A 13,708-nucleotide genomic window follows, 5' to 3' on the forward strand; every position below is an offset into this window, starting at 1 on the left:
ATGCACTCTTTTAAAATAAAGACATCGAATGCAATTCATGCATCGATGCATAAGTAGTGCATCGATGCATCCCATTAATAATGAAACATCGAATGCAATTGTGCATCGATGCATAGGAGTGCTCGATGCATCTCAGCAATAATACAACATCGAATACATTTTATGCACCGATGCATCAGTAGTGCATCGATGCATACCTTCATTAAAAGATGAAATTGACTTTTCTATTGGTCTAAAGAGTGAACCATTAGAGTATATTAGTTATGATACTGATATAGATCTATGTATGATTATGTAGATATAGAATGTGATCCCGTTCCGAATCAACTGAAGGATTAGAATTGAATCAAAGCAAAGCTAAGGTGAGTGCAATTTAATTTGTACTTATATTATTGAATAAACATTTGGCTTGCGATGAGCCAGTGATGGAGTTACTATGTAAGAAGTAACTCCTAAAATGTTATTTGATTGGTGATCAATGTTATGATTTGTGTGATTATGAGATATATATGTTATATGGAAAGTATATGTGAAATAAGATATGAGCTTATATGATTGTGTGATTATGAGATATATATGTTATATGGAAAGTATATGTGAAATAAGATATGAGCTTATATGAATATGTGATATGAATAAAGCTATAAAATGATTTATGTGAATACATGCAATTGTGATGCGTGTTATATTATTAGATATATGTTTACACTACATATGGTATGTGACCGAAGAGAATGAACATGTGATTATAAGATCAATGATTACACGCACATTTGGTACGTGACTGAAAAAAAGATATATGTTCATAAGAAAAGGATATGAATAAGTAATTGAACTGTTATGAAGTTAATGCCCATGTTATGTGATAAGAGAGCTAGTGGTATAGTTGGCATGCCAAGGGTCGAGGGTTTACCTATGTTCTTCGGGACATGGACTGTTTACCTATGTTCTTCGGGACTATGGACTGTTTACCTATTTCTTTGGGATATGGACTGTTTACCTATGTTCTTCGGGACATATGGACTGTTTACCTAGGTTCTTCGGGATCTATGGACTGGTCCTTCGGGATGAATACTGAACTAAGGTTCGGTGCCCCATGAGGGAATTGATACGAGCTGTGGTGACAGCATTGGTGCACAACCTCAATGTACTCACATACCTTAAGTTCTCAATAGTGTACATGGGCTAATAAAGAGATCAAACAAACATATTGAATGTGATATGTATACGATGGGTTTATAAATGGTTATCAAAGGTAAGTGGTTTGAAATGTGTTTCTTAATGATAATGATGGTATATGTTTATGTATGCTTTATATTATATGAAATATTATATGTTTTATGCCTTACTAAGTCTATGACTTAGCGTGTAAGTGATTTACACGTAGGTACCAAGAAACGAGAAGAGTAAGAATAGAAGTGGTAAAGACAATCATTACTAGAAGATCAGATCAGAAGTAATTGACAAAGTATGTATTTGGTTATGTATAGAATGTTGGCATGTAATAAGTGTTAATTACGAATACTCTGATCGATTTTGTATTTTATGGTCTTATGTAAATTAATGTATTTCGTTTTAATGAAAGTTTTAAAAATTCTCGGGATTTTCAATAAGAGTCAAAGTTTGAAAAGTCAATGTGACACCTTGGACTTGTATTCGGGTCGGATATGAGTTAAGGGTGTTACATTTAATGGTATCAGAGCTACGGTTTAGTCGATTCTCGGCATAAACCGAAGACTAGAGTGTCTTATAAGGTATACATGCCAATAAAATAGTGGAAACTTCTGATCTGATGGAATAGTAAGTATACTGTTTTGCTAATAGAACTATATGGTTGTATTTTTATAGATGTCTGAACAAGGTAGTTTTAGAAATGAAGCGGGAGATGATCGACCCGCGGAAAGTAGTAATTCACCTGCCCTGGCCAGGCAAGGTGAAGAACAGTCGCCTACTGGAGTGCCTGTACAAGATCAAGATGTTTTCTTCAGTACATTGGATGTTATTCTGACGCGTTTTCAACCTCTTACTTCCTCTACTCAGAGGATGAATGTAGCAAAGGAATTAAAGAGATTACGAGCTCCTGAATTCAAAGGTGAAGTTGAGGAAGGTCCTGTTGTTGCGGACCTTTGGCTCAATGATGTGAAAATAATGTTAGATGGACTCCACTGTTCTGATGTGGAAAATTTAGATGGAGTGGTCTCCTTGCTTCGTGGGCAAGCGAGAATTTGGTGGACAAATGTCACTCTGAGAATGACAAATGACCAAGTGATCTGGTCCTTGTTCTTAGAAGAATTTAAGCACAAGTATATAGTAGATCAGTTTATCAGACAAATGAAGCAAGAATTCTTAAATCTGAAGCAATTATATTTCACTATATATGAATATGAGTGTGAATTTAACAAGTTAAGTCATTTTGTGGCCGAGTTAATTCCAACAGAGAAGGATGCGTGTGAATGGTTATTAGAGGGCTTGCGCCCGAGATTGAAATAAATGTTAATAGTGTTGAACCTTGTCTTCGTTTCAAGAAATCATAAATCGTGCTAAAGCTCTAGAGAGAGCTCAGAATGAAAGGTTTAAGGATCAAAGAACCCAACCATCTAAAAGAATAGGGGCTTCATCGAGTTCTGCACCACTCAAGAGAGGTAAAGATTTTGGTTTTCAGTCTCAGGCAAGATCTGGATCGGTAGTATCCTCCGTTAGAGAATCAAATCAAATGAAAGTGAGACAGACTCAGTCAGTAGGATCTGATGAGGACAGAACACAACAGAGACGTTGTCACTTGTGGAAATACATGGTGGAATATGTAGAATGGTTTCTGGAGCTTATTTTCGATGTGGTGAACGGACATTTCGTAAGAGATTGTCCATTAGGAACAAAGAGTCAGTACATCGGAGCGATATGCTTCGATGTCTCATAGAGGAAGAGGTAGAGGCAAGCCAACTTGATCCTCTACTTAACAGGAAATACGCTCCACTGCTCGAGTGTATAATTAATATTAATATCTAATAAGGTTTACGATATAAGATACATTATACTATGTTTGATATGGGTTTGCATATTCATCGATTAGAAGTATTTTGTGAAAGAATTAAGAATGTAATTAGAAATTATTTATAATGATGTAGTAATGACAACCTTATTAGGGCAGAGTGTTCGAGTAAGTAGGATATGTTGAAGGTGTCCCATTAGAATTCAGGGAAAATGTTAATGGAATTAAGTAATGAAGTGAAGTTTATGATATCACGAAAGATTATTGAAGAAGTAATAGGTGAAAATGAATAGTACAAGTATAGAAGTATTTTAGCTCCTTGTGCAATGAAAATTCGAGGACGAATTTTCTTATAAGGATGGGAGAGTTGTAACATCCCAAACTATGGGGTTAGTGACTTAATTATAAATTTTAGAATTTGGTGATTAAAGTAGAAGAATGGATTAGTTCAAGGATTTATCTAGAAATAAATCCTAAATGTTAGTAATAATTAAGGAATTAAAGGTAAAATGGTCTTTTATCTAAAAGATAATTATCTTATCTCTTTATTAAGAGATAAGCATGTAGGGATCTCCAGAACTTCTTCTCCTTTTCTTCCTCTCCTCCGTATCTCCAAGCTCAAGGTGAGTATTCTACTTAGTTAATTATTTGTTAAGTTTAAGATTGGGTTTTGATCATTGATGATAACTAAGCTTAATGAAAGCTTAAGTTATCTTAAGATCAAAGATAAAGGAGATAGAGAAGATTAAAGATTTGAAGTTCTTAAATGAATATTGGAATAGAGTTATAACAAGAATGAAAGTTGGATTTGACTTGTTATCAATCTAAGTAAGAGATAGACGTAATAGAAGGATTTGAAACATGTTGCAAATTGATGTAATTATAAATATGGAAGATAGGATTTTGAGGTTTAAGATGAAATAAATGAGTATAAATTGGTTTAAGGATGTGTACTAGAGTTAAGAATGAAAAAGGGGATTAAACATGAAGGATTTAATCCAAATGAATGAACTTTCGGGTTCAAAAAGAGGATTATGGGAAGAGTGCATCGATGCACATTCATAGTGCATCGATGCATCAAGGTTAAAACCCAGAAATTGTTTGAATGTGCACCGATGCATTGGTAGTGCATCGATGCACTCTTTTAAAATAAAGACATCGAATGCAATTCATGCATCGATGCATAAGTAGTGCATCGATGCATCCCATTAATAATGAAACATCGAATGCAATTGGTGCATCGATGCATAAGGAGTGCATCGATGCATCTCAGCAATAATACAACATCGAATACATTTTATTCACCGATGCATCAGTAGTGCATCGATGCATATCTTCATTAAAAGATGAAATTGACTTTTCTCTTGGTCTAAAGAGTGAACCATTAGAGTATATTAGTTATGATACTGATATAGATCTATGTATGATTATGTAGATATAGAACGTGATCCCGTTCCGAATCAACTGAAGGATTAGAATTGAATCAAAGCAAAGCTAAGGTGAGTGCAATTTAATTTGTACTTATATTGAATAAACATTTGGCTTGCGATGAGCCAGTGATGGAGTTACTATGGTAAGAAGTAACTCCTAAAATGTTATTTGATTGGTGATCAATGTTATGATTTGTGTGATTATGAGATATATGTTATATGGAAAGTATATGTGAAATAAGATATGAGCTTATATGAATATGTGATATGAATAAAGCTATAAGATGATTTATGTGAATAGCAATTGTGATGCGTGTTATATGATATTAGATATATGTTTACACATACATATGGTATGTGACCGAAGAAATGAACATGTGATTATAAGATCAATGATTACACACATTTGGTACGTGACTGAAAAGAAAAGATATGTTCATAAGAAAAGGATATGAATAAGTAAATTGAACTGTTATGAATGTTATGCCCATGTTATGTGATAAGAGCTAGTGGTATAGTTGGCATGCCAAGGGTCGAGGGTTTACCTATGTTCTTCGGGACATATGGACTGTTTACCTATGTTCTTCGGGACATATGGACTGTTTACCTATGTTCTTTGGGACATATGGACTGTTTACCTATGTTCTTCGGACATATGGACTGTTTACCTAGTTCTTCGGGATATGGACTGGTCCTTCGGGATGAATACTGAACTAAGGTTCGGTGCCCCATGAGGGAATTGATACGAGCTATGGTGACACATTGGTGCACAACCTCAATGTACTCACATCATTAAGTTCTCAATAGTGTACATGGCTAATAAAGAGATCAAACAAACAATTGAATGTGATTGTATACGATGGGTTTATAAATGGTTATCAAAGGTAAGTGGTTTGAAATGTGTTTCTTAATGATAATGATGGTATGTTTATGTATGCTTTATTATATGAATATTATGTTTTATATGCCTCACTAAGTCTATGACTTAGCGTGTAAGTGATTTACACGTAGGTACCAAGAAACGAGAAGAGCAAGAATAGAAGTGGTAAAGAATATATTACTAGAAGATCAGATCAGAAGTAATTGACAAAGTATGTTGGTTATGTATAGAATGTTGGCATGTAATAAGTGTTAATTACGAATACTCTGATCGATTTTGTATTTTATGGTCTTATGTAAATTAATGTATTTCGTTTTAATGAAAGTTTTAAAAATTCTCAGGATTTTCAATAAGAGTCAAAGTTTGAAAAGTCAATGTGACACCTTGGACTTGTATTCGAGTCGGATATGAGTTAAGGGTGTTACATTTAATGGTATCAGAGCTACGGTTTAGTCGATTCTCGGTATAAACCAAAGACTAGAGTGTCTTATAAGGTATACATGCCAATAAAATAGTGGAAACTTCTGATCTGATGGAATAGTAAGTATACTGTTTTGCTAATAGAACTATATGGTTGTATTTTTATAGATGTCTGAACAAGGTAGTTTTAGAAATGAAGCGGGAGATGATCGACCCGCGGAAAGTAGTAATTCACATGCCCTGGCCAGGCAAGGTGAAGAACAGTCGCCTACTGGAGTGCCTGTACAAGATCAAGATGTTTTTCATACATTGGACGTTATTCTGACGCGTTTTCAACTCTTACTTCCCTACTCAGAGGATGAATGTAGCAAAGGAATTAAAGAGATTACGAGCTCCTGAATTCAAAGGTGAAGTTGAGGAAGGTCCTGTTGTTGCGGACCTTTGGCTCAATGATGTGAAAATAATGTTAGATGGACTCCACTGGTCTGATGTGGAAAATTTAGATGGAGTGGTCTCCTTGCTTCGTGGGCAAGCGAGAATTTGGTGGAAAAATATCACTCTGAGAATGACAAATGACCAAGTGATATTGTCCTTGTTCTTAGAAGAATTTAAGCACAAGTATATAGTAGACCAGTTTATCAGACAAATGAAGCAAGAATTCTTAAATCTGAAGCAATTATATTTCACTATATATGAATATGAGTGTGAATTTAACAAGTTAAGTCATTTTGCGGCCGAGTTAATTCCAACAGAGAAGGATGCGTGTGAATGGTTATTAGAGGGCTTGCGCCCGAGATTGAAAGAAATGTTAATAGTGTTGAACTTGTCTTCGTTTCAAGAAATCATAAATCGTGCTAAAGCTCTAGAGAGAGCTCAGAATGAAAGGTTTAAGGATCAAAGAACCCAACCATCTAAAAGAATGGGGGCTTCATCGAGTTCTGCACCACTCAAGAGAGGTAGAGATTTTGGTTTTCAGTCTCAGGCAAGATCTGGATCGGTAGTATCCTCCGTTAGAGAATCAAATCAAATGAAAGTGAGACAGACTCAGTCAGTAGGATCTGATGAGGACAACACAACAGAGACGTTGTCAGACTTGTGGAAAATACCATGGTGGAATATGTAGAATGGTTTCTGGAGCTTGTTTTCGATGTGGTGAAACGGGACATTTCGTAAGAGATTGTCCATTAGGAACAAAAGAGTCAGTACAATCGGAGCGATATGCTTCGATGTCTCATAGAGGAAGAGGTAGAGGCAGAAGCCAACTTGAATCCTCTACTTAACAGGAAATACGCTCCATTGCTCGAGTGTATAATATTAATACTAATGAAGATTTTAATGATCCAAAGATAATAGCAGGTACTTTTCTACGATATAATAGATACATTATACTATTGTTTGACATGGGTTTGCATATTCATCGATTAGAAGTATTTTGTGAAAGAATTGAGAATGTAATTAGAAATTATTTATAATGATGTAGTAATGACAACCTTATTAGGGCAGAGTGTTCGAGTAAGTAGGATATGTTGAAGGTGTCCCATTAGAATTCAGGGAAAATGTTAATAGAAGAATTAAGTAATGAAGTGAAGTTTATGACATCACGAAAGATGTATTGAAGAAGTAATAGGTGAAAATGAATAGTAGAAGTATAGAAAGTATTTTAGCTCCTTGTGCAATGAAAATTCGAGGACGAATTTTCTTATAAGGATGGGAGAGTTGTAACATCCCAAACTATGGGTTAGTGACTTAATTATAAATTTTAGAATTTGGTGATTAAAGTAGAAGAATGGATTAGTTCAAGGATTTATCTAGAAATAAATCCTAAAAGATGTTAGTAATAATTAAAGGAATTAAAGGGTAAAATGGTCTTTTTATCTAAAAGATAATTATCTTATCTCTTTATTAAGAGATAAGCATGTAGGGATCTCCATAACTTCTTCTCCTTTTTCTTCCTCTCCTCCCGTATCTCCAAGCTCAAAGGTGAGTATTCTACTTAGTTAATTATTTGTTAAGTTTAAGATTGGGTTTTGATCATTAGATGATAATTAAGCTTAAGGAAAGCTTAAGTTATCTTAAGATCAAAAGATAAAGGAGATAGAGAAGATTAAAGATTTGAAGTTCTTAAATGAAATATTGGAATAGAGTTCATAACAAGAATTGAAAGTTGGATTTGACTTGTTATCAATCTAAGTAAGAGATATGAAGTAATAGAATTGGATTTGAAACATGTTGCAAAATTGATGTAATTATTAAATTACATATGGAAGATAGGATTTTGAGGTTTAAGATGAAATAAATGAGTATAAATTGGTTTAAGGATGTGTACTAGAGTTAAGAATGAAAAAGGGGATTAAACATGAAGGATTTAATCCAAATGAATGAACTTTCGGGTTCAAAAAGAGGATTATGGGCAGAGTGCATCGATGCACATTCATAGTGCATCGATGCATCAAGGTTAAAACCCAGAAATTGTTTGAATGTGCACCGATGCATTGGTAGTGCATCGATGCACTCTTTTAAAATAAAGACATCGCAATTCATGCATCGATGCATAAGTAGTGCATCGATGCATCCCATTAATAATGAAACATCGAATGCAATTGGTGCATCGATGCATAAGGAGTGCATCGATGCATCTCAGCAATAATACAACATCGAATACATTTTATTCACCGATGCATCAGTAGTGCATCGATGCATATCTTCATTAAAAGATGAAATTGACTTTTCTCTTGGTCTAAAGAGTGAACCATTAGAGTATATTAGTTATGATACTGATATAGATCTATGTATGATTATGTAGATATAGAACGTGATCCCGTTCCGAATCAACTGAAGGATTAGAATTGAATCAAAGCAAAACTAAGGTGAGTGCAATTTAATTTGTACTTATATTATTGAATAAACATTTGGCTTGCGATGAGCCAGTGATGGAGTTACTATGGTAAGAAGTAACTCCTAAAATGTTATTTGATTGGTGATCAATGTTATGATTTGTGTGATTATGAGATATATATGTTATATGGAAAGTATATGTGAAATAAGATATGAGCTTATATGAATATGTGATATGAATAAAGCTATAAGAAATGATTTATGTGAATACATGCAATTGTGATGCGTGTTATATGATATGAGATATATGTTTACACATACATATGGTATGTGACCGAAGAGAATGAACATGTGATTATAAGATCAATGATTACACGCACATTTGGTACGTGACTGAAAATAAAAGATATATGTTCATAAGAAAAAGGATATGAATAAGTAAATTGAACTGTTATGAATGTTAATGCCCATGTTAAGTTATAAGAGAGCTAGTGGTATAGTTGGCATGCCAAGGGTCGAGGGTTTACCTATGTTCTTCAGGACATATGGTCTGTTTACCTATGTTCTTCGGGACATATGGACTGTTTACCTAGGTTCTTCGGGATCTATGGACTGGTCATTCGGGACGAATACTGAACTAAGGTTCGGTGCCCCATGAGGGAATTGATACGAGCTGTGGTGACAGCATTGGTGCACAACCTCAATGTACTCACATACCTTAAGTTCTCAATAGTGTACATGGGCTAATAAAGAGATCAAACAAACATATTGAATGTGATATGTATACGATGGGTTTATAAATGGTTATCAAAGGTAAGTGGTTTGAAATGTGTTTCTTAATGATAATGATGGTATATGTTTATGTATGCTTTATATTATATGAAATATTATATGTTTTATATGCCTTACTAAGTCTATGACTTAGCGTGTAAGTGATTTACACGTAGGTACCAAGAAACGAGAAGAGCAAGAATAGAAGTGGTAAAGACAGTATCATTACTAGAAGATCAGATCAGAAGTAATCGACAAAGTATGTATTTGGTTATGTATAGAATGTTGGCATGTAATAAGTGTTAATTACGAATACTCTGATCGATTTTGTATTTTATGGTCTTATGTAAATTAATGTATTTCATTTTAATGAAAGTTTTAAAAATTCCCGGGATTTTCAATAAGAGTCAAAGTTTGAAAAATCAATGTGACACCTTGGACTTGTATTCGGGTCGGATATGAGTTAAGGGTGTTACAATCCCCACCCCGATTACCCGGCCCGATATCTGTCCCGATAAATATTAAAAATAATTATTATATATATATATATATTAATAAATTTAATTTAAATTAAAAATATATATATTATTTATATATTTAATTTAAATATATATATATATCCGACCCGATATCCGTTTAAATAATTGTTTATGCTAAACGAGAATACCCGTTTCCCCGCGGTTTTCCTCGATTACCCGATGGGGATCCCCGTTTAAATCACCACGATTTTTTTAGCGGAGACATGTATGGGTTTTTTAAATGGGACGGGGGACCAATACCCGGCCTGAACCCGGCCTGTTACCATCCCTAATCATGCATAAACTAAACGATTTCGTTGTTAAAGAAACTATTGTTATTTTTTAGAATTATGGGTTAGAGTATAAAAAATCCATGAAAATAAGTGTTTAATCTCAAATGGTTAAGAGTATATTTAAATAAATGTTATTTTATACTTATTCAGATTAATAAAAAAAATCAAATGATTTAGTTGATAAACAAAATTAAAAAAAATAGAGATTCTAACTTTAAGTAGCTGCGTGAATACTTATCGTTATATTCTCTTTAAATTTTGTATATTTATAAACTTACATTTTTTTTTTGAAATATTAAACATATATATATCAAATATATACGTGAAACCGTTTTCATATGCGCTTGAAAAAAAGGGTCATTTTCCTGGTAGCCAAACAGGACTGAAACAAAGATGGAGTTTGCAGAAAGTTAACTTAAAGTCGAAACCTCTAGAGCCAAGAAATCATTACATTAAAATTAGAAATTGGCCAAAAAAAGCTTACAAGCAAATGGAAAATATAGTAACAATCGTTGAAATAAAATAATTATATAAACATATCACCCATATAATTTCTGAAATTCTGGAACGATGAAACCAAAGAATTCAAAAAAGAAAAGAAAAAGAAAAATGATTTCACCAGTTTTATGCTTCCAAGAATCCAGTTAACTTGAGAATCGAATTCCGCACTTCACTCAAATCCCTCCCTTTAAGCGTCCTTCCATTGCCTATACAAACAGAAAACGCCATTTTTGCTGCGATTCTCCTCCCCGATAACACATGCGGCGGAACAATTTCGCGGCCATCGTCACGATCTTCATCAAATCCATCACCGCAATCGAAAACAATACTGTTATTAATCCGGTGAAGCGGGATATTAACGGGAACCGAACGGCAATTCCTGGATAACGTAGGCAGGCGGCGATCGAATAATACATCGGATTGAATGGTTACGCCGCCGTCGTGTGTGCCGTTGGAGAAAATAACCTCTGATTCCTGAAACTCTTCCTCTGCCATTAGAATTGGGAAATCGAAGATTCAAATTGGATTCAGGTATTGTTTGTGGACTAATTTGTGAAAACGAAGAGAGGAAATGGATTCAAAAGGGAAGGAACTGAAGGGAAGAATTTATGAGAGAATCTGAAAAGCCAGTGTTTGGTGATTGAGAAGAAAGAGATGGCGTCATCCACAATCACAAGGTTTTGAGTACAGTCCATCTTTCCTTTTATAATAGCATCATCAGTTTTTAGAGTTAATTGCATCACACACACTCAAACTATGATCATCATTTTACATTAGTACTTAAATGTTTGATCACTCTAATTTCATATCCAAATTATGACTATCATTCTAAATGAATACCAAAATTTGAAAGTTCCAAATTCATCCCCAAACTATAACTCTTATTTTAAATTTTTCTATCAAAATTTTAAATATTCCAAGTTCATCCCTGAACCATGACCCACATTATAAATTAATTCCTTACTTTTGAACATTCTAATAACCTCCCCAAAAATCATTCAAAACTTTGGGAATGAAATTGGAACATTCAAAAGTTTTGGGATTAATATAAAATGAGTGTCATATATGGAGGATTAATTTGGAATATTCAAAAGTTTGAGGATCAATTTAGAATAAGAGTCCAAGTTTGGGGATGAAATTAGAAAATAAAAACGTTTAAGAACAATTTAAAATGAGATTCATAGCTTGAGGACGTGTGCTGAAATTAACTCTTTTGAAAAATATAAAAAGATTTTTGATAATTTTATGAATAAGTTCAACTGATTTTGAGATTTGACTACACTCAATTAAATCGAAAAGTAATGATCTGAGTAGTTTATTTATCGATCTAGTTCTTACTATTATCTAAAACTGATCATCGTTAATTAGACCGATTGAGTTTATTTTAAATTTGATAAATCTGGATTGAGTTTATTTATATTATTTAAAATTCGATCTATTCAGGATTTTTTATTTGATTTTTGGAACAAGGTCGGATTGTCGAATGAACTGGGCTTTTGGCCCAATACCCTAAGCAGATTAATTATTTAGGGTATTGGGTCAATATAGATTTTGATTTAGAAATTACGGCATTCTCTACATTGAACACCGAACTCGTCACCTCGAGGTGATGAGTTCCTGAATATATTATTTTTAAATTATCCTCGTGAAGTGGGCCTCACGCAGGCCATTATTTTATTATAATTAAAATGACTCGTTACCTCGGCGTGATGAGCCCGTTTAAAAAACATTTTCTTAAAATTATAAAAATAAAAAAATAATAATAAAAAAGCATACTTTTTATAAAAAAAAAATTGTGTGAAACTCGTCACATCGACGTGACGAGTTCCTTCAAATTCAAAAAAGTAGTCGTCGGTCAACAGCTATGTGTGTAATGGTCATGACCAACAGTCAATTAGAACCTGTCACCTCGAGGTGACGAATTCAGCCGAATAAAATTTTAAATAAATAAATTAAAAGAAAAATGAATTTGTTTATATTTTAAAAAATACAAAGTAATTAAATAATTGAAAAAAATAAATATTTACAAAGAAACTTTATTTATATTTCTTAAGTTCTTGACGATGTCGCGGAGTGGTCGAATGATAATGACGCGGGTCGAGTACGTCGAGGTCGTAGGCTTTGATCGACGTCGTCGTCGTCTTGCCGAGGTGTATTTAGCACACTTTGTGATCCACATTCGAAACGCATTGATGGATTTATGACATTTGAAGACATCATTGTTGTAACTGATTTGACTTGGCTTTTACTTTGTTGATCATATAAGATATGGTCTCACTCACCCGTAACCGCATATTCTGTCGAAGATGTTTAGTGTATTACGATGCATCCCATGAACCTCCAACCCAATCCGGTCGAGTCTCAGCTGAAGTATGAAATGGAGGGTAAAAATTGAAACTAGCCTGATATGCATAATAATACTCTTCAGCTGCAGATGCTGAAGCGGAAGAAGATGACGACGATGTTTTCTTCTTGGACTTGGACTTGGACTTAGCGCATGTAGCTTGATGATATTCACATTTCCCCCTCTCTTCTGGTGTCGTGAGATATGATTTTTTATTTGCTTCGTAATTTCAAAAATATGGAGAATAGTCAAAATCTAGGTTCAGCGGTGTAATGTCGAGACGGGGGAGCGATTGTTCACGCTGATTCCATGCGTCGATGTATATAGCGTGTTTCACCGGCCAAATTTCGGTATGTTTCCCACGAGTATCAATTCTATGGAGCGCGTCCATATCAACTATCCGTGTAGGAATCGGCTAACGTGACACAAACTGACACATCACTCTATCAACATTGTGCCGCTCAGTAATCATATAATGCAATAACGGCGTCACGACACACCATAAGTGGGACTCCTCAAAAAATTCCCCTTGGCAATAACTGGTTGATCTCCTCGTCAACATACGAAAGCCAAGAGAACTGTAAATATTAAATATCAAAATTAGTATATATAAAGTTAAAAAGATTAAAAAAAAAACATATGTCATACTGTATATCAACTGGTGATGTCTATCCTCATCCATATATCTCACGCAGTGGCACCCGCCAACTTCGTCTTGGATATTTTA

General features: G+C 34.1%; 1 protein-coding gene across 1 annotated transcript; it reads right to left on the bottom strand.

Annotated features, from left to right (window-relative positions):
• Window positions 1-10,620: 10,620 nt before the first annotated feature.
• Window positions 10,621-11,353, bottom strand: LOC120119500. The gene is made up of 2 exons (XM_039139312.1): window positions 11,167-11,353; window positions 10,621-11,134 (listed from the first exon to the last, which is right to left on the bottom strand). The coding sequence occupies exon 2, from the start codon at window positions 11,130-11,132 to the stop codon at window positions 10,761-10,763; it is 372 nt and encodes a 123-aa protein (XP_038995243.1). The 5' UTR covers window positions 11,133-11,134; window positions 11,167-11,353; the 3' UTR covers window positions 10,621-10,760.
• Between the last annotated feature and the right edge of the window lie 2,355 nt (window positions 11,354-13,708).

This window comes from Hibiscus syriacus, unplaced genomic scaffold, assembly GCF_006381635.1.
Source record: "Hibiscus syriacus cultivar Baekdansim isolate YM2019G1 unplaced genomic scaffold, ASM638163v2 tig00110332_pilon, whole genome shotgun sequence".
Taxonomy (NCBI): Eukaryota; Viridiplantae; Streptophyta; class Magnoliopsida; order Malvales; family Malvaceae; genus Hibiscus; species Hibiscus syriacus.

Bases quoted from the DNA above. Each gene is read 5' to 3' on its own strand.
- LOC120119500 (XM_039139312.1), bottom strand. From the start codon at position 11,132: ATGGCAGAGGAAGAGTTTCAGGAATCAGAGGTTATTTTCTCCAACGGC.